Genomic DNA, 21,590 nt, shown 5'->3' with positions numbered 1-21,590 from the left:
TAATTATTTCACTAATACCACAGTTACGCTAAATACATATTTATATTTGAGAAATTTTCAGGTTTTTACTTCCATATTCCATCAATTAAGTACTGTTTATTTGCTCAGAAACAGCCGCAGCCAATACTTTTGCCCAGGTGCTGAAACCTCCATGCTTTATTAAAAGCATTTTTAATTAATAATCAATATATTATATCCCCACACCTAAACTTACCCATCACAGAAAACTTTCAGCAAATTTGTGTCCTCATAAATCGTATAAACAAACACACACACCCACATCATTAAATATAAAGGTATATGCTCCATAAATGTGGAACACAGAAAACCTCCTTTCACATCCCTTTTTCCATCAATCCTACCAAGTGGATTCAGTATCTCAGATGTTCTTAAGTTTGCACTCTCCCAGATTGAGATATCGAGTTTTTGCGGGTGTCTGTTAAAACCATTTTCCAGCAAGAGCCCATATCAGCAGTGGATCTACTTTGGCTCTGGCTTGTCACTTTCTCTCTAGCTTCTCCTTTAGTTCCTGATGTTTCTCAAGCTTGTCATCCAGTTAGCACAACTATTACACTGTAAAATCCAATTAGCTAGACTTCCTTAAAAAAGCATGCAAACCGATTGCCTTATAAATCGAAGTAAAGTGATAGGAATAGTATGTTGTACTGACAAATGCTTAGTTGGTATAGTTCACTTACACAAGACTCAAGCATGGTCAATTGCAAGATATTGTCACAAATATAGAGGGATTATATCAACCCAATTAAAAGTTTCACAAGGCGTTCATGGCATAAGTGATAGCAATACACATTTAAAAGATCATTATTCAACATGAAAAACAGACTAGTTAATTATTTCGTTAGGTCACGTTTTAAAAGCAACCTATTTATTACTTCTCTTCCTTTGGAATCAAATAACTGTGATTTCTTGTTGCATCGCTGCAATAGGAAGAGAATTGCAATAATATAAATGAAGTTCCAAGTGCCCAACCAAAGGGAATACTGAACACCATAATGATCCAAAACATCCAAAACAAACAAAAACATTTGAGGAAAATCAACTTATGTGATGTTCTCTCAGATTTTTTAGTTGAATTCACAATTCAACATTCAATATGATTGTTGAGTGAATGAGAAATGAGTGAATGCAACTAGAGAAAGATAACTGCAGAAGTGGAGGAATTTAGTGAAAAGTCTATTAAGAATTGAACAAAACTTTGACAAAATAGCACTCAAATCAATCAATTAATCTTAAAGGTGTCATGAACTGGCTTTTTATTTTTTTATACAGTTGTCTGAGGTCAACTTATGACGTTTGCGTGGTTTTTACATTCAAAAACATCATAATGAATAGGTAATCGGCTATTTTCTGCCCTGGTTTTGAGGCTCTCTCCTGAAACGCTCTGTTTTTATGGGCGTGCCGCACTGAAGACTTAACGCCAAGTAAACGCCCACTGCTATGATTGGATAAGCTTTGCATATTATAATGAGCTTCGGCTCCCCCGTGAGTACACGTGAGGCATTGTTTTGAAAGCGTGTGGAAAAGCGGCAACCGGAATGATTCGTCCGACAGGGCTCGCAAAATGTCTTTATCAAACAAACACAATGATTGATCTCTCATCCACCCGCAATTAATTGGAATGTTATTATTTATTACTTGGCCCGCCCGATCGGTGGATATAAGCGCGAGCCGTGCATCACTAAAACACACACGCACACACACACTCACGCACGCACAAGCTTCACTGCAGAGTCAGACAAATCATCATGATCAAAACTTACGCAATTGTATTTTTCCTTCAAATATCAAGTCAAGAGAGTGAACAACGCACATCAAGAAAGGAATGTTATTTCACTATTTAAGGTAGCCTGTCGGCAGGCCAGTGATACGTTTTGGTAGCCGTCTGGAAAACACATAGCCGTTGGGCTTTTCGAGCCCTAGTCCATAAATGTCCAAGTCTAATCACGAATCACAGCACAATGAACCAACAACAACACCTCAAATAAAGGATTCTCTGTGACAGTGTGCTAAGGTATGTTCAGTTAGACACGTACACATAATCAATAGATCTGTAACAATGCAATACTGTCACATACAAACCTGTCTTTGTATTACATAAATCAATGAATTTGTTAAGATAAAATTAAATGTTGCTATTGTGTGGTGTGATCAAAGCTCCAGATGAGAACTTGTCAGCTGATGTGTAGAGGAGAGAGATTCATATTGTACAGAAGTAAACTACTATGAACACACACACAAAAAAGAAAAAAATATAGATTTTGAGCCAAAGCATGATGGCTCAGATTCGGATGTTTATCTTTTTAATCCCATCCGAGTCTCTGAAACCATCACAGGCTTTCATTAACAGGGAAAATAAGAAGGTAAACCTGATTTATTTAACTGACAGCGTCATTTTTTTAATTTTATTATTATTATTATCATCATAAAATAAGGGAAAGGCTTCACCTCTGTGGTCTACAACAATGGTCCTTAACTAATGAGGTTTTAAGTATATTCTGAAGGTCACGTTTATCTGGAAAAATATAATAAAAATAGCTTTTATTAAAAATAAACACAAATAATAAGGTCCAATTCACAACATGCCATGGTAATCATCATTTATGAAGGTAATTTAATGATCATAATGCTTCCATTTGTGTATGATAAACAATTTTACTGCACCAAGTCATTTGTAAAATGTAAAAATCTGGGTTATGAAGTGAAATCATCTGAGAACCATTGAACTACAACACCTTCCAGAGCTTATTATCCGAATGGTTCTCTTGCATTAACCCGTCTCTGTGAAAAGAGCTGGAATATTGTTCAGAGACCTTCACAGAGACATGCTACATCATGTTAACATCGGTTTAAATGGATGAAACAGGCTCTCACCTCATATACAAGCTTTAATAGCTACCGCAAGCGTGAGGTTTTAGCTTTGCACTTAATGCTTTGAGGTGACATTAATAACATGTCGTGCCTAACAAACGCTTGTGCAACAGGAAAACCTCAGGGAAGGAAGGGGAAAAAAACACCATCATGCTATTCTGAGGACATATATGGAGATTCAATCTGAAACATTTGATGCTGTGCCTTTCCTCAATCAACCACAAAGGGGGCTTCATTACACTGACACCTTCCTCCCACTGGACCGGCGATCAATAGATGGCTGATTCGGCTGAATTAATATGATTGCTTGGGGTGCATTGTCCTGATTCAACAGTGACAAATGATAAATTAAAATCCTATTGTACAACAGTAATTAAGATAGTGTGTCTCAATAGGATAAAGAAAACGCCGAGCTTTTGAGCAAAGTTAAACCTTTTAAAACCTTTGTTTTTATGCACCACTGAGGCATCTTGGCAAAAACTGTGCAATTAATTTCAGAAGCTCAGGTTTTTAAAACAAAGACTTAAATGTTGATACATGTCTACATTCACTTCCATTGACAAGTTTTTTTGGCTTTCCGTGTTATCACTGTTATAAGGTAGGGGGTGCTATTACGCATCTCCTGAACGAGTACAGTATCTCCAGATCAAAACACAAGGAAAGAAGCAGCAGAAACTAGCGATCTTGTATGTAATCATATACATATGTAAAATAACGCGATCATCAACATTAAACAGCATATCAAAACTACCTAATGTTACTGAATAAAATGTCGACCCAGGATGAGCTATAGGACTGTGCAAGCATTGGGAGTGTTGATGGACTCAATCTATCCAGACGTAGTCTTTGACAAAAAGGCAATTTTCTCAGCTTTTTACTCCAAATGTAGCTTTTTTTATGGAACTTACCCACATTCAAGTGTTGATAAAAAATGTCATGATGCTAGAATAAAAGCAGAGGTTCTTTCTGTTGATATATTGCATGTTCAGATATTCATAGAACAAAATATTCTGGGGGCAATTAAATTTTTGGCAGTGGCTGGCAACTTTTTTTATATATAAAAAAGGTGACAGGGAGTAAAGGGTTAATATACCAGGGCTCCGAACCGGTTCAAGGAACAAAAACAAAAAACATAAACAACAAAATTTTAGCAGGAACACAAACAAAAACGAAATCAAGTTTAAACATTCTGAACAGAAACGCTTATTTGAAATTACAATTAACCGGTTAATAACCTTATTTTATTGTTCTGTTTAAGATTTTAATTTGGCAGTCAACCAATCGTGAAAGCATATAGTACGGCCTATGCAAATGTGACGTTGACAATGTGAGTGAAATGCCCGTGCTCAGTCAAGTCATCCTCTGTAGTCTAAGTCGCAAGGCAATGTGCTGGCATTAGCTGTTGGATCACAGGAGTTTATCCAAGGATTTGTGACCAATAACAGGTTATATCCAGCGTGGTGTGTTTTAAAGGGGTCATAGAATGGTACATGCACTTTTACAAGTTGATTATACGGAAATGTGTGTTGGCAGTGCCTGTACACAACCATCCTATATTGATAAAAATACATCCAGTGTTTTTTTTTAATCTCCTTATATATTTTCCCCTGTCTCAAATCGAGCCGTCCGACCGTGTGACGTTACACGGTGTACGCCCCTCCTAAGATTGTTGATTGACAGCAGCGTTTCAACACAGACCCGCCCTGAGCGAGCTGTCATCAGTCCGCCATTGTTGATACTCTGGAGCAGAATGGCGTCTAAGCGGTTGTGGTGTTGTGTTGTTGGGTGTAATAACGAACACAGCAGTCATTTTGATGTTCCTAAATCCGAACTGCTGAAGACCCAGTGGCTGCTGAGTTTTGTTTTAGAAGGGAATATTCCCCCCGATCAACGTCAATGTTTGCGCAATCATTTCTCAGCAGACTGCTTTATAAACGAGCGTCAGTATAAAGCAGGTTTTGCTAATAAGCTGCTCTTGAAAAAAGGATCGTGTTCCTGCTGCACCTCAGGAAGATGTCAGTGTAACGTTTTATTAACCTATATATTAATCTTTGCAAATCGCTTGCACGCTTCACGATGAATGAGGCTAAAGTTTACAGGGTAAGTTACATTACGGCATGCTTTCTGTTTATGACGTTCTCAATATAATTCATAATCCCACGTTTATAATGAACAACGCGTTATGTTTGTTATTACAAACTGTGTACTCGGGTGATAAAGTTAACGTGGTAACACTACACTAAGCTTACTTTTGTACATGGTTTATAACGGTGTCTGTTACTGATTAAGAAGTAATGTAAAAAAAAAAAAATCTTATAACATATCATCAATCTGTCAATGAACTAACACATCAGTAAACACATAGCAACTACGCTACTCTGCCAGAACAAAGATAGATCAAAGTGACATGACGTTAACCAACCATTCAGAAACGTCCTGTTCGAACTTCGATGGGTTCGTCATCTGTTCCTGGTCCGACTCCGGTTCAAAATGATAAGGTTGCTCAGATGTGTCTTCAGAGACTCCCGTTGCCATTATTTCTCGAAAATATACCCTCAAATGTTGTCAAGGCAACACTCCACGTGTGTTGTGGTGTTGTGTCGGGTCGAACCAAACGCCCCACAGAGCAGAGGGGGCGGGGTGAGCAAAGCTCATTATCATTTAAAGTCACATACACTGAAATGACTTGCTAAAAACTGAGCTGGTTTTGACCAGGTAAATTGAGTGTTTTCTTACAATACTAATGAGAATTTTTAATTAAAGTATATTACAAACTTTTCATTTAGACACTAAAGAATCATATTAACTTGCACAAAAATGTCATTCTATGACCCCTTTAAAACCAGTTAAAATTTCAGGTTAGGTTAATGAGTACATTTACATTTGTGTGTGCCTCTAATATGCTATTTTAAAATGTCTTAATTTTGTTTTGGAGGTCTCCTACAACAGGTTTACATGCATCGAAGTTCAAAAAAACTTTTATTTTCTCATAATATACACTGCACATCACCAAATTTTTTCAATGATTCTCAAATGACTCAATGGATGAATCAGTCTCTCTAAATTCTTCTTTTCCACAAGCTGCTCCGCTCTGATTGGCCAGATGGCCCAGTCTCTTGTGATTGGTCTACCGTTTACAGCACAGCGTGTGTTTCTGAAGCTAAACGTCCATTACCATAACTGAACTTCAGCTCTGTAGGCTTCCTAAATCTCAGCGATTGTACACACTGTAAAGACAGTAATGATGGCATCAATTTTACCCTATCAATCCGAGCGCGAGTCCGATGATGAAACATTGGAAGAACTAGTTATTCACCCCGAACCTCCATCGCAGGACGTTTCTCAGTGATACGCAACTTATTTTGAGGTACATTATGAGATGTTCCAACTGTAATTCCTCACCGTCAGCATTAACAAGTGTACGTCCATCAACAAACCCATGAGTTTATTTCTAATTTATTGTTGTGCACATGTGGGAACTGTATCAATAACAGCGCATAACGTGAATGACTGATGTAGCCTACACGTTTGTAAAACAAATCTTGATCCATTCTTTATCTTTACTCAAAGTAGTAAGAACGACAGACAATCTGCATTAATACACACAGTTTTAGGTAATAGTGGCCCACAGGTGATGAGCAGAAGTGTTTCAGTAAGACAGTAATAACGTGAGTTAGTCGGAAACACTGATAGAAACACTGATAGAAACACCTGATAGAAAATATATACATCAATAATTATTCATACTTACAGGCTGTGATTCTGAGGAGCAAGCTGGTCCAAATAAACTGGGTACTGACCCATCTTTCAAGAGCAAAATACAACATACGTACAACGTACAACATAGGCGGGCATTACGCAAACGTCTTTTCTAGTGACGCAGAACCAGCACGTATTGGGATTCTTAGAGTCGATTCTTTCTTTTGGGAGACAATAACTTTATTTATCATATACTTTCGACTTTACACCTTTGCAAAACCTTTACATTCACAAATAATCGGAATAAACGAAAAACCATATTAGGGGTACTTTAAAAACTGACAAAAAAGACATAAGGCCATGACATAAGAGGTGTACTGCCCTAATGAAAATTTTGAGCAAATAGATCATTATTAATTCATGTGCATTCATATTCTCGTTTTCTTCATAGTAGAATGGCAGTTGTACTATACATAAACCAGAAAATGTAACACATGAACACGCAAAAACATTCCTGCGAGCATGAAAAAGTTTCTTGTGTGCATGCAATAGTTTCTCCTAAGCACACAAAAGTCTGTATATTTTTTTCTTTTTGCAAAGGTCCCTTTAGGGGTTTCATACATGAGAAACTTAAACTAAGCAAAAATGAGAAATGTTGCCTTGGCAAATAACTGAAGTAAATGTAGAAGCACTGCAATCATTAACTGGAAATAAATAAACTAAAACTGAACTAAAAAATAAATTAAACCTAAATAGTAATTGAAAAACAAATGAAAAATTCCTAAAAATTTAACAAAATGTTTAAATATAATAATAATTTTATAAAACATATAATCAATTCAAAATATTAATAAAATGAATATTTAAATATATCAAAATATTTTTTATATTATTAAAAAAATATGCAATATATAATAGTATATAAATAATACTAAAATAACACTAGCAACACCAAACATAATTGCAAAAATAATTCCTGCTTCAATTAGGCCCCGTTCACACGAAGCCAGAGCTTTCCCTATTCTATCTTTGTTCCCCCCTCGTTTCAAGAAATATCTGCGTACACACGAGAGCAATGAAAACGACTCAAAACGATGTAGTATACATGCCAGGCCAGTATGTGGCGCTGTAATTCTGCCACAGAAACACACTAAAAACGGAGAAGAAGAGTTGTGGCTAGAAGGGGTACAGCAATGGTAGGAAGTGAGGCAAAATATCCCAATAAAATGACAATAAATAAATGTGCTACTTACCAGATTGCGTTTTATTAACATCTACACCTACCCCAACCCTAAACCTGTACACACGAAAACGCAAGGGTGTCGTTTTCAGATTTATCCACTCCCAAAACGCCGGATCTGTGTGGACGATGCGCTGCTACGGTACAAAATTTTTATGTATACAGCTAAACGCGTCTCCGTGTGGACAGGGCCTTAGTCAGCCCTCAAACTCACACCATAGAGACAGAGCGCATTTAGGCCACGCCCACATCCAACGTTCTCCATTGACTTTGTATTGGGTGAGGCGGCCTCCTTTTCATTTCTGACTTATAACAAAAAAACAGAACAATGTCTAAAAGCTGCTTGTTACAGGGTGTACAGCAAACAAGCTAAAAAACACAGAACTAAGTTTTTATAAGCAGTCAACCCCAAAAAACGAGCGTTTAAGGAGACAAAAGTGGATACAGCAATAAGACGTGAAGCTTCAGCAGGAAGAATGGGTGAATTGTGGGATCCTGACAGTCAGTATGCCTATGTGTGCAGTAAACATTTTGTCACTGTTAAGTCAAATATCCAAATGTCAGTTTTATATATTATATTTCCTGTCGCTGATTACGTTCCCCTTTAGTGGGTGTAGTTCTCTGTGTAATAAAACATGTCGCACTCTTGCCTGTATCCACTTTTTTGTCCTTAAACGCTCGTTTTTTGGGTCAACAACTTATAGAAACTTCTGGGTTTTTGGTTCTGGGTTTTTGAGCTTGTTTGCTGTACACATTGTCACATATCAGCTTTTAGACAATGTTCTGTTTTTTGCTATGAGTCAGAAATGACAAGGAGGCCGCTTCACACAATACAAAGTCGTGGGCGTGGTTTTCAGATTATTACGCATGTCGCTCTGTCTCTATAGGATGAGCCATTGTTGCTGTCAGGAAACTTAAAGGTCCCATTTTTCCTGTTTTTTTGAAGCTTTGATTGTGTTTACAGTGTGCAATATAACATGTGTTCATGTTTCGCGTGTAAAAAAACACAGTATTTTTCACACAATTTACTGATCTGTATACCACTGTTTTCACTGTCCTAAAAACGGCTTGATGATTTCCCTGTTCTATGAAGTCCCTCCTTCAGAAATACGTAACGAGTTCTGATTGTTCCAGCCGTTCCCGTGTTGTGATTCGACAGCAGCTTAGCGAACGTTGCCCGGAAAGGTCACGCCTCTTACCATAACGGGGAGATGAACACGCTCAAAGTACAGCGCCCCTGAAGGCAAAACAAAGGTGATTTGACTCCGGGATGAAAATAACAGCGTCTCGATTACATGGCGACAAACACACTCTACGAACGCAACCGAACGCAACACTTCCTCTTCTCCACGTGGGAGAGCAACAAGACCACGGCCCCTTTTTTGCGTATTCTTGTGGGCGGAGGTTAGTCAACAAACTGTTCTACTGACGTCATTAAAGCAGGATGTACATGGATGTAGTCCAAACCGGCCGTTCGCTGTAGGCTTTGAAAGGGAACTTCTGTTAAATAAAATATCTCGCTTGGCATTGAACTTTGAGCTTTATAATTTTACAGGTATTATGTATGCTCTAACAGCAACATTACACACTAACTAAAGTTTGAAAAAATGGGATCACGAAGAACAGGACCTTTAAACAACCAAAGCAATGAGCTGAAATCACTACAGAGCCACAGTTGGAATTTATCAGGAGGGGGTTAACGTACAAATGGCTCACTTGTAGTTGTCTGTGTATATTAAACTGGGATACCTCGATTTTACCACAAAAACAAAACAAAACAAAAAGCCAAGGATCACCTTTAACTGTGCAAATCAATGCCGCTCATTCTACAGCAATGATCCCAATACACCACAAGCGGATGTTAGCATGACTGTGCAGACAGATGTTGCTGTCCCAGAACCTCATTTTGCTCGAGGTGATGAGATCAACCACAGCGAGTATCCAGCGTCCTGACATTCTTAAGTATTTAGCAGCTCAATTGAATAGCACCTCCCCTCTGAGCCGCCATCTGTACGTTCTATTGATTGGTCACTCTCTCTTACTCAGACAGCTGGAGTCCCACTCTACGTCTCACCTGATCGATGGTGATGCGATCAGCAGTTGAGACGGCATTGGCCCTGTCACTGTGGTTTCTAACTAGCTCGCATCTCGCAGGTTTAAATATTAAAAACACTGGGACTGCGATCAATTTTGGAGGAAGAGAAGCCGTATTCTCTAGCGTTCATGAGACCAACACAAAAACAGGGAGTGAGTAAACACAGGGGTCTCTGGAGATGATGCTGAGACCATATAGGTTCCATCAGCAGCTCCGTTTGTAAGTGGGTCACATCTCGTTGAGCTTTGGGGGCATGTCACCATTCATACGTTTCTGAACATTTTTCACGACAACTCTCTATGCATGGTGAGATGAAGTAGGTCATCATAACGCGTATAAAAATATGTTTCACAAGTCTAATGCAAGCACACAAGCTGTAAACAGATCCTAAACACCCATCGGCGCATTATAGGAAGACACTGTATTCTGCTTTTATGGGTTGTTGGGAACAAGGGGCCCTATCTTGCACCCAGCGCAATTGACTTTGTACACCGACGCATGTGTCATTCCTATTTTGCACCCGCGCAAAGCGCGCTTTTCCCTCCACAGAAGCACGTCGCTAAACTAGTGAATGCACTTGCGCTCCCTGGGCGGTTCAGCGCAAAAAAGGAGGCGTGTTCCGGCGCAAACAATCCCTGGTGCTATTTTGCTGTTCCATTAAACAATTGCGCCACTGACCAGAAAAAACCTAGTCTAAAGTCAGTGGCGCGTTGCGCGTTGTTCATTATGCTATTTTAAGGGCGCATGCTTGACCATAATGTATAGCGTGCACAACGCGCATACACTTTGCTCATGTAATCTACACAGATGCAACAGTTATTTTTGCAAATCATAAATTGTTACACTAAAAAAATATTAACACATGAGATGACGGAAATCATTGTGGTGTGCCACGAAGATGTGAAAAAATAGGCATAAATCTAGCTTACAAATGATTCAGGCTAATTGTAATAATTAAGGATAAGACCTGTTTGCCCAATAGTGGCAAGACATATATGTATATAAGGACATCTGACAAATTGGTTTGTCCGTCAAGAACCAGGAAAAAAAATCGACTGAAAAACTGAAAAAACTGAAAGAAAAAAAAGACTGTGAAATCACCTTTACCATAATGTACAACATTACAACTTCACTTCTCTGTCTTTCACTGCTCTACAAGAACATCAGTCTCCTCGGCTGTGAACCGCTCCTGGCGTGCGCCTGGTAAATACGCCATAATAATAGCAATCCATAATGGAACTTGCGCACCTGCTTTTAAAGGGAATGTTGGATGACCCTCGGATTGGTTTATTCACGTTACGCCCAAACCACACCTATGAATAATGAAGCTACTTCAGACCAACCCATTTTAGATTTGCGCCGGGCGCAAGAGCCATTTATCCCGCCGGGAAAATAGCAACAGCGCCGAGACCCGCCCACAAAGTTACTTGCGCTTCACGCTTTGACACTAGCGTTTCAGATCGTTAAAATAGGGCCCAAGGAGTGCAAGGATGGAGAGCAAATGATTTGTACTCAGTTATTATTTGAGGAGAACATGAATCGCAACCTATTTTGCTTTGATTTCCAAAGTGAAACAAGATATTCAATGAGAAAAAGAAAAGCGTGAATTGGCATGATTTTATCCATCATGGATTTTTGGGATAATAAAAAGTGATCTTTACATGACAGGTGGTTGAAAAATTACTTTATTTATATTTTAATGATATTTTAAGCATATTAAACAATAGGGATGAAACAATGCATACAATACTACATAAAGTATACAAAATTACTTTCATAATAATTTTTATTATTATTTATTATCAATTTAAAGTATAATATAATTATAATAAAATATACAAATCTTATCTTATCTTATCTTCAACAGTTCTTTCTGGTTCTCAAATCTGATTATTGGGTTATTCTCCCAGTATCAGCACTCTAACCGCTTCACAGTTGGTATCACTCCGCTTGCACGTTTCTCACAGAGAGTGTCCTGGCGGACGAGCAAACCTCCATCATTTTACAAATACTACTGTTGTGGAATGTAGTTTTAAGAGTTTTTAGATGAGAATGTAGTTATTTAGACCTCAAATATGTGACTTATACATAAACATAGCATCTATTTTACAATTTGTTTAAAAGCTTTCGCAGATGCGAGCTCCATGCCGTCAGCGGCCGTTCAGCGTTCATGTACCTGCCGAGAACAGCTTCATCTCGGCCAGTCCTTTAGATATTTGCCGTTGGCTCTTACTGTCTGTAGATAGTGGTTAAACAAGATATATAATTAATTTGGGGTATATCAAATGGGCAATCTTTGGTCTTATTTATCTATTATTTGTTACAGAGAAAAACTATTTGGATAAGGGGAAAATTTAAGAAGTTGCAAAAATTACGTTTTTATTTAGGCTATATTTAACTTAAATCCTGTACTTCAGTTTGACTGAATTGTCTGCTTGTGTTTATTTCCTATTATCTTTTATTATGGCTATTGTTGTTAATTTATATGGAGCCCTGCACATGACATGCACGAAGAAAAAAAAATATTTAGTTCCCTCGATTTATAAATCATGCACACAATTTACTATTTCGTTCCCTCAATTTGCTAAATCGTGCGAGCGATTTACTACTTCGTTCCCTCGACTTGCTAAACTGTCGACACGTTTTACTAATTTGTTCCCTCGACTTGCTAAACTGTCCACACGTTTTAAAAATGTCTTCCCTCGACTTGCTAAACCATCCACACGATTTACTACTTCGTTCCCTCGACTTGCTAAACCGTCCACACATTTTACTTATTTGTTCCCTCGACTTGCTAAACCGTCCACACGATTTACTACTTCATTCCCTTGACTTGCTAAACCGTCCACACGATTTACTACTTTGTTCCCTCGACTTGCTAAACTGTCCACAGGATTTACTACTTTGTTCCCTCGACTTGCTAAACTGTCGACACGATTTACTACTTCGTTCCCTCGACTTGCTAAACCGTCCACACGATTTACTACTTCGTTCCCTCGACTTGCTAAACCGTCCACACGATTTACTAATTTGTTCCCTCGACTTGCTAAACTGTCGACACGATTTACTACTTCGTTCCCTCGACTTGCTAAACCGTCCACACGATTTACTAATTTGTTCCCTCGACTTGCTAAACTGTCGACACGATTTACTACTTCGTTCCCTCGACTTGCTAAACCGTCCACACGATTTACTACTTTGTAGTCCCAAATGGCACACTTCATGTGCACTTTCGGTCTTGTGGACTTACAATGGCCGCTGCATGCGCATGTCCGTTAAGTCCACGAGACCACAGGGTGTCCCATTTGTCCTTTTAGGTCTCAGAAGTGTGCTCGCGAGCACCCCCTTTGAGGTCGATATGCGCCCTCGATGCGCACTTCTGCCGAGCCCACACTGGTGCGGGTTACGCAGCGGACTTCTTCGGCATTACGTCATGAAAGTGCGGACTTGGAGGAAGACCGTGAGGGTTTAGGGTGCCATTTGGGACAGGGCCTTAATGAGTGACTGGTTGTAAACAAGGAAGTTGTTTTAGCACTGTCTTGGGAAATCTTTTAAAGGGACAAAGACAAAGATATCGCTTTCCTCAGCGGACATTCAAACTGATGTTTTATAATGGATACTATATTACGGACATCGACCTGAAGAATGAATACTCTATATCAGATCTCTCTCTCATAATGCCATAATACTCTACATAATACAATAAACTCAACGTTTCTTCGTTAGTAAAGTGACGTTTTAGAATCAGTAACGGAGGCTTGGGCTCAACTGTTAAACTGTCAACTTGAGATTTGAATCCGTGGCGGAAGGAAGTAGTTTTAAAGACACTCTGTTGTTGTTTCTTATTTATTTACTCACTTGTGCCATCGAACTGTTGCATAAACGCAGTATCACACTCGTAGCCGTGCGATATATCTGTATATCAGCATGCCGTGACTACCATATCGCACGGCTACTCGTGTGATATTGCTCATATTAAAAGAAAGATATTGGAAACAAAACGCTGACACATTTGAAGGGTGGCATCATTCAAAATCTCTCCCAATATGACAAGCACAGTTTAAAACCGGTCAATTGTGTCAGCAGCGTTGCAATGCTACAAAGCTTTCTGCAGCTCTTCAGCGGCTGGTAAACCAAGCAAGCGGTGCACTTTGTGCCCCGAAAAACAACATAATTTGATTTTTTTCATGGTCTGTGCCAAAACAATTCTGCCAACTAGGGCAGACAATGAGCTCAGTCCATGAAAGACAGGGCAGAATGAGAACAATGACAATATTTATCACAGAAGACAGGAACCCCCTCCCCTCATCATATTCCACTCTCATTACTCCAGCAGTGTCATGAATGAAGCATTCTCTCTCCACTGGGGCTTCCTTCAATCTGTTACCACTAATTGACTGTGTGCTGCTGCATAGCGCTCAACTGGTATCTGTCCTACAGAAACGATAGTCTATCGGCTTCAAGCATCATTTTGCTCGCAGTCTAGTACCGACAAGAGGATACTTCAGCTCTGATGTTTAGTAATACGGAGGTATAAACAGAAAACTAAGACAGGAAAGGTCTTCGTAGTGCTTCACATCATCCCCTGTACTTGTGTGTTGACTCACTAGAGAGGCTTCTGTTGTGAAGTTACATAAGTGGATGAGCAATACGCAATAACCCCAATGGAGTCAACAGATTGCGGACTCGTATTTAAATGTGGTCCGTATATTTGCTGAAATACACAAACACAAAATGAAGCAGAATTGTTGAGCTTTCAAAATTACATAATTTTAAAGCCTGCTTTGAACTTCATCTTAAAAAGACTCCTTTGATGCAAGATGCCGTTATTCTGATTCAAGTTCCTTAATGACACCGCAAAAAAAAAAAAAAAAAAAATCATCATCTTCGCTTCTATGGAAAGTTATCTCACATTTCCATCTCGGCAACTTCAGCATCTGGTTGGAGCATAATGTAGTGCTGTGCATTATTTAGCAATCAGCACAAGGCTTATTAAGCAGGGATAATGTAAATCTAATGAGCTATAAATTCTTTGCTTTAAATAGAAAAGAAAACGATTCCAAACAAACCATCTTAGAAAGTTAATGCACCAAGGGAAAGCATTTTAATTTACTGCCAATCAACAGTTTGTTGGGATTCAGGGCATTTTGAGGAAACGAATAAGCAACAACGTGACAATCTCGGCAGAAGAGCGTTACCCATAAATGCTTTTAAATGCAGTTTCTATGAGCAAGTGTCATATATGAGCTTCTCTCTAGTCTTTTCTCCGCGGGGATGTTTTACAAGGTTTCTCGTTTGATTTTTAGAGGGGTTTAAATTAGTGCTGATTGTTGTGGGGAGTGTCAGGACATTCATCTTCCATAACATTCATCACAGGGCATCGTGAATTATGCAAAAGCTGCAGTGTGTTTCTAATATTTACAACTCGAGCCCCTCGCACTGATGGAAACTCTACCTGTGAGTCACGCAGACTGAAAATTACCCTTGACATGAGGCAATTTACATGAATATCCCATCTCATTACGAAAGTATTGTTTGCCAGTGAGAATTGTCCCATATCAGAATTATTATTATCTCTATTATTTCTTCGAAGAGAATATATATTCCCTCTCAAGCCAATGCAGTTCTCCTGTCAGCTCACGCTGTTAACTGCAGTCTGCCTGTTGAACGAAGATGACTAGCTGCTTTCTAGCATTCACTGCATGTATGGGTAGACCAAGATGATTATTTTTTCTTTTTTTAAATCAGGATTAAAATTATATGAATGCAAAAGAGAAACTTTATATTTTAGGTTTCAAATTCAAAATGTATATATATATATAAATATGAGGTCACAAGAAGCAGGTACATCCTGTTACATAGCATGACATGTCATCTTCCACAAAGTATTTTATACCTCTAAGTAGCTAAGGTTGGTGGAATGGATGAGCAAAATCCATCCCTAGCAAATAGCATGTCCTTGCATTACACAATATTCCATGAGGATTCAAGAGAAAACAAATGTCTTTCAAGTCTCCTACAGGAAAACCTATATATACCTCTCACCTCAGACAGAAGCATCATTCACACATCGAAACACCCCTGTTGTTAATACAGGCATCAGCATCCACAAACTACGTCTATTACTGGGTAACACTCAAAATAATCACTCTAAACTATCAGGAATATAAATAAACTTCCATTTTTAACAGAATACTTCAATCTCATTCTCAGAACACAGAATAAAAAGCCAGTATCTTGCAGAAAACCTGTTGATTGATGAGAGGCTGTAAGAGCTATTGCGGCAAGCCATTTATGCCTTAAAACTCTCGTGTATATTATTATTATTATATTTTGATTTGAACGTGCTGATCTAACCGCTGGAAAACATGGCGGTTCACAATCAATGAATAGCGCACATTTATGCCAGGCAAATGTTTATGAACTAATGCTGATGAATAATGACAATGTTTACTTTACGATGTTTCTATAGTAATATGTTTTAGACGGTTGTAACAACGCATAGTTTATCTCCCTCATCTGAACTTGAATGAGCTCCTGCTACTGCAATAGTAAGGCGCAGACATTTCAAAATAAGAGTCAATGTGTATTTCGAGCTTGTTTATAATTAAAAGTCATGCATTATATATTCGTTTTTGGTTACACAATAAACTGTATTTAATTTCATTCCCATTTAATTCATAGTCAGGAGGAAAGACCAGTATTTGACACATATTCAATAAAGTATCAGGGTTATAATAGTTAACTAAAACCATTTAAAAAAAATCATTACTTGAAATTAAATAAATGTTAACTGAAATAAAATAAAAAAATAAACAAACTTATTTGAAGCTTTAGCTTAACCTGATATGGCCTACTAACTAAAACAGAAATACAAAGTTATAAAAACTATATAGATGTTTTTAAAAAACAAACAAAAAAAGTGAATTGAGCTCTTTTGTGTATTTTTAATGTCAAAAACAAAATGATGTCAAAATATCAGTTCAAGTGACAGTCGGTTATGTAATGCTTAAATGCTTAATGTATTACAATTTAACTAAACTCATTAGATTTCAGGAGACTAAATCTTCTGTAGATTTAGTCGACTAAAATCTTATGATATTTAGTCGACTAAAACTACTAAAACTAAAAACAATTCTGGTGACTAAAATATGACTAAAACTAAATGGCATTTTAGTCAAAAGACTATGACTAAAACTCAAAATTTGCTGTCAAAATTAACACTGATGGTAGCGCTGCTATATAGCACCTTAGTCATCCCAAAGAACCGCTGAAGAACCGCTAAAGAACCACTGAAGCACCAAGATTTGGTGCTATTCAGCACTTAAAGTGGTTCCCCTATGATTACGAGCCAAATAATCACTTTTAGTGCTATATAGCACCTTTTTTTTTTTTTGGAGTGTACATTGTGACCAGTCATTACAATTGACAAGTAAAAAGGCATTTGTAATAATGTTAGTATCAATTGGGATGTGCTAGTGTTTCATAAATTGGTACTAGTATCTAATAAATGCATACTAATAAAACCAGAATATATCTATTTGGATATCTACAATACCAGTAAGCTTACTAAGAAATAAGTACTAGTACATAATGAATAATCAATAGTAAAACTGGAACAAACACCAGTGCTATCAAAACTTAGAAGTGAATAGTGGATATCTGAATGAATGAATTAGGCAAATAGCTACTGCACACCTAAAGCTTTTTACAATCATATCAGGAGATCTCCCCTCAACCACCAGTGTGCAGCATCCTTTTGGATGATGTGAAAGGCAGCCACAGAACAACGGCGCCAGTGCGATCAACACACACCAGCTACAGGTGGAGAGGAGAGAGAGAGTGATAGAGCCAATTCAAAGTGTGGGGATTATTAGGAGGCCATGATTGGTAAAGGACAATGGAAGGAATTGGACCAGGACACCGGGGTTTCACCTCTACACTCTATGAGAAGTGCCATGGGATTAGTAATGACCATAGAGAGTCAGGACCTGGGTTTAACGTCTCAACCAAAGGACTATACTGTGTCTGTTACAGTATAGTGTCCCAGTCACTATACTAGGGGTTAAACACAGACCACAGAACACCCCACTGGCCTCACTATTACATCTTCCAGCAGCAACTTGGTTTTACCAGGTTTCCAATCCAGATACTAACCCTGTTCAACCCTGCTTAGCTTCAGTGGGAAACCAGTCTTGGGCTAAAGGGTGATATGGCTGATCACAGAACCCCATAGAACTCAATAATAATTAAACACTCTCAGAAAAAAGTCCATTAGTACCCTAAAGGTACATATTAGTACTTTAAAAGTACATATAAGAACCTTTTTGCTTTTGTACCTTAGGGTACTGCCCCAATGACAGTGCTGTAACTTTTACAAAAGTAGCAAAGCAACAAGTAGTAGAATCCATGAATACGTGTCCCACGCACTTTTATTAAAATGTAAATACTTCCCCCGCACTTTTTTCATGCAAGTGTGTGTTTATGTAGAGGTTTTAATGGACCAATGTGAATAAATATAAATTTAAATTCAAAGAGACCAGAAAAGTCTATGCATGACCTGATGTTTTATTCGTACATTCTTATCCAAAACAAGGCGATGTGAGCATTATGGAGTGCTAAACACTCTCATATAAAGTCTGGTTCATTCACACTAGAAGCCAGAGTGCACCATCATGCAGAAAATCCAAAACAGACTAATTGAAGTAATAACTTAGGACGTTCCAGGAAATCCCTTATAGGACAAAGGCATTCAGCTTGCTGTATATCTGAATGATTGATGAAACATGCGGACAATAAACACACAATCGCGACAATATATTGTTTTGTGTTTTTTTCAATCTCGGGGTATAACAATAATTGACATAGCCTTTATTACAGTATAGATATTATAAAAAAAATACTTTCTGCTGTATTCTGTCATAAAAAGCCTAATTAAGTGTTAAAGTGGCTTTAAAAAAACAACACGTTTTTAACATTGTATAAAATCTATGAAGACTTCAAGGAATAGTTCACCCAAAAATGAAAATTAGCCCATGTATATGACTTTCTTCTTTCAGACGAATAAAATCGGAGTTATATTAAAAAAGCCCTGGCTCTTCCAAGCGTTATAATGGCAGTGACTTGTTGTTTCATTTTTTAAGTCCATAAAAGTGCATCTATCAATCATAAAAGTGCTCCACGCGGCCTTCTGAAGCGAAGTGATGCGTTTGTGTAAGAAAAATATCCATATTTAAAACTTTTATATACACCTAGGATGAGTAAATCATGGGCTACTTTTAATTTTTGGCTACTTTTAAACCCTTTAATAGTAGGTCTGCATATACCAATTATTAAATTGTCATTAAGAAAATATAGTAAAAATATTATAGAACATTAAAATGATTGGTTATTTCTCAGCAGTGCATTTCACTTGTTATAGCCAAATAAAACAAGAGATAATAAAAATAAAACCTGTCAATCAGACCAAGGTCAGAATAAACTGGTATTACATTGATTTTTTTCTATCCCCCTCACTTCTGAAATGATGGCTACACCCCTGGTATCCAATGAATATTTGTGCCATAGTAGACACAATTGGATTAGTAGTGATTACAATAGGTAGGCCTACAAGTTAAATAACTTGGAGCTATCTAGTAGCTATAAGTGATAAATGTAAATACAGCTTGCCATAAGCGAATCTCACAGCGTGCTCCATCTAACGGAGGAGCGTTCCCCATGCAAGGCAAGGAAACTACCTTAAGCTGAAAACAACACCAACACAACATTAGCCGACGCGGTAAAATGACAATGCACGCATATAAGATCACACAAATAACTGAAGATGACCGGTATGTTTAGAGAAACATTAGCAAGTGCGCGCAATGCCGCTGTCACTCTATAAAGTCGATGCAAGTGTGTGTTACTCTGCAATGCGCGCTTTACTTGTTTAAAAATCTACATTAAACATGTGCATTAAATACATAAGAACACTCGTATAATCGTTTTCAGATCACCAGCATGTAGCCTAATATTGACTTTTGGTCTGTGTGATAGCCTACGGACTTGCGTCGCTCTCATCAGCAGCACTAGCCTACTGTACAGCATCTGGACAGGACTTTTCTCCAGCTTAACAAACAAAAAACACAATCCAGAACAGTCAAACGTAGCCTACTAAAGAACTCTTCATGTGAAAGCTTTTTTCCCCACCGTGCAGACTGTTGCAGGTAAACTATGAGCGCTTTTCACAGCATCAGGGACGTGCGCAAGTGTTACATATGTTGTTTACACACTGCTCTCGCTTCGATACTAAACACAAGCTTTCATACATGCTCCGCTTGTCTTACCTTTTCGCAGAAGCGTTGCTAAAATCACGCAGAAAAAGAGTGAAATAGAGTGAGATCCGAGTCCCGAGATCGCCATGTTGAACACCTGCTTCGGACTGGCGGCGCTAAATCACCTAGAGACGCTCACAGGATCATGAGATGCGGAGAATTGGGAGGGAGTAAACACGCGCGCGTGCGCGCACGCACACACACACACACACACACACACACACACACACGAGCGCGAGCAGACAAAGTATGCGATTCTTTTGCTAACATGTCGTCTGTCAGTTGGCCTTCAGAAAGTGTCCGTTTTATTCTAATTTCAAGAAATATTACTTTTGTTAAATTATACTTAGGCCGTACATTTACGCAAATATTACAGTCAGACGATAGGCTAACCCTGACAGGATGATCAGAACCCTTCTATCTATCTATCTATCTATCTATCTATCTATCTATCTATCTATCTATCTATCTATCTATCTATCTATCTATCTATCTATCTATCTATCTATCTATCTATCTATCTATCTATCTATCTATCTATCTATCTATCTATCTATCTATCTATCTATCTATCTATCTATCTATCTATCTATCTATCTATCCCATAATAATCTTCAAGGTGAACTCGTTTTCTTAGAAAGGATTTACAAATTGTCATTTTTGTGATTTTTTTCTGTTCTTAACAAAATGAATAAATTGGTCAAATGTTTTTGTGAATCAAGCCCGTCTCTAGCGCAAGCTGAATTTGACAATGTTCCACACACAAACAGCGCCCCCTGTGTTCATAATGAAGGGAGAGCAGCCTCAGCGCAACCTAATATCAGAGATTTAAGGAGTAGGTTTTTCATTACTTCCTCACCAATATGTCTTACACATGGCATGTTCAGATATAAACATATTTGACATATAGATCCAGACGCAATAAATATAGAAACCTTTTTATCTGGGATAAAAACAAACATATAGGCCTATAGCAAAATATAGCGATATCATTGCAGTTGTCCAGCTGCCCACCCATAAATCACACCGAATACTCATCCATCTGTGCATGAGTATTTGTAGTGATTTATGAGTGCAATCATTTTGTTGCATTCTACTGCATTAACCTGTCAGTCATTTTAAGTTAGCGAAATGCAAATGAACTTCTGAGCATCCTGCTTTTCACATCCTTGGAGCTGACCAGTGGTTTAACTAAGTGTCTTTTTTTTACAATTTTGTAACAGTCTACATTAGAATTTGCATACTATATGCATGAGGTGCAGATGATTCCACAAAATAATTACATATTACAGTTTTTCTCAGTCGCTTTGGTACATTTCTCGAATCATCCTCGACATTTGCAAAACAGTAAGTG

At 38.1% G+C, this 21,590-nt stretch overlaps 1 protein-coding gene across 2 annotated transcripts in view; it reads right to left on the bottom strand.

Moving 5' to 3' along the window:
• The window catches only part of cadm1b (cell adhesion molecule 1b), a 295,177-nt gene extending 274,804 nt beyond the window's left edge, over positions 1-20,373 (bottom strand). For both annotated transcript variants that reach the window (XM_079822635.1, XM_079822636.1), the window contains exon 1: positions 20,249-20,373. In XM_079822635.1, coding sequence (XP_079678761.1) covers positions 20,249-20,324 — 76 coding nt within the window. In that variant the 5' untranslated portion in view covers positions 20,325-20,373. The remainder of the gene's footprint in view (positions 1-20,248) is intronic.
• Positions 20,374-21,590: the final 1,217 nt, after the last annotated feature.

This window comes from Gobio gobio (genome assembly GCF_949357685.1).
Source record: "Gobio gobio genome assembly, chromosome: 8".
Classification (NCBI taxonomy): domain Eukaryota; kingdom Metazoa; phylum Chordata; class Actinopteri; order Cypriniformes; family Gobionidae; genus Gobio; species Gobio gobio.
This window is presented reverse-complemented; position numbering and strand designations above follow the sequence as displayed.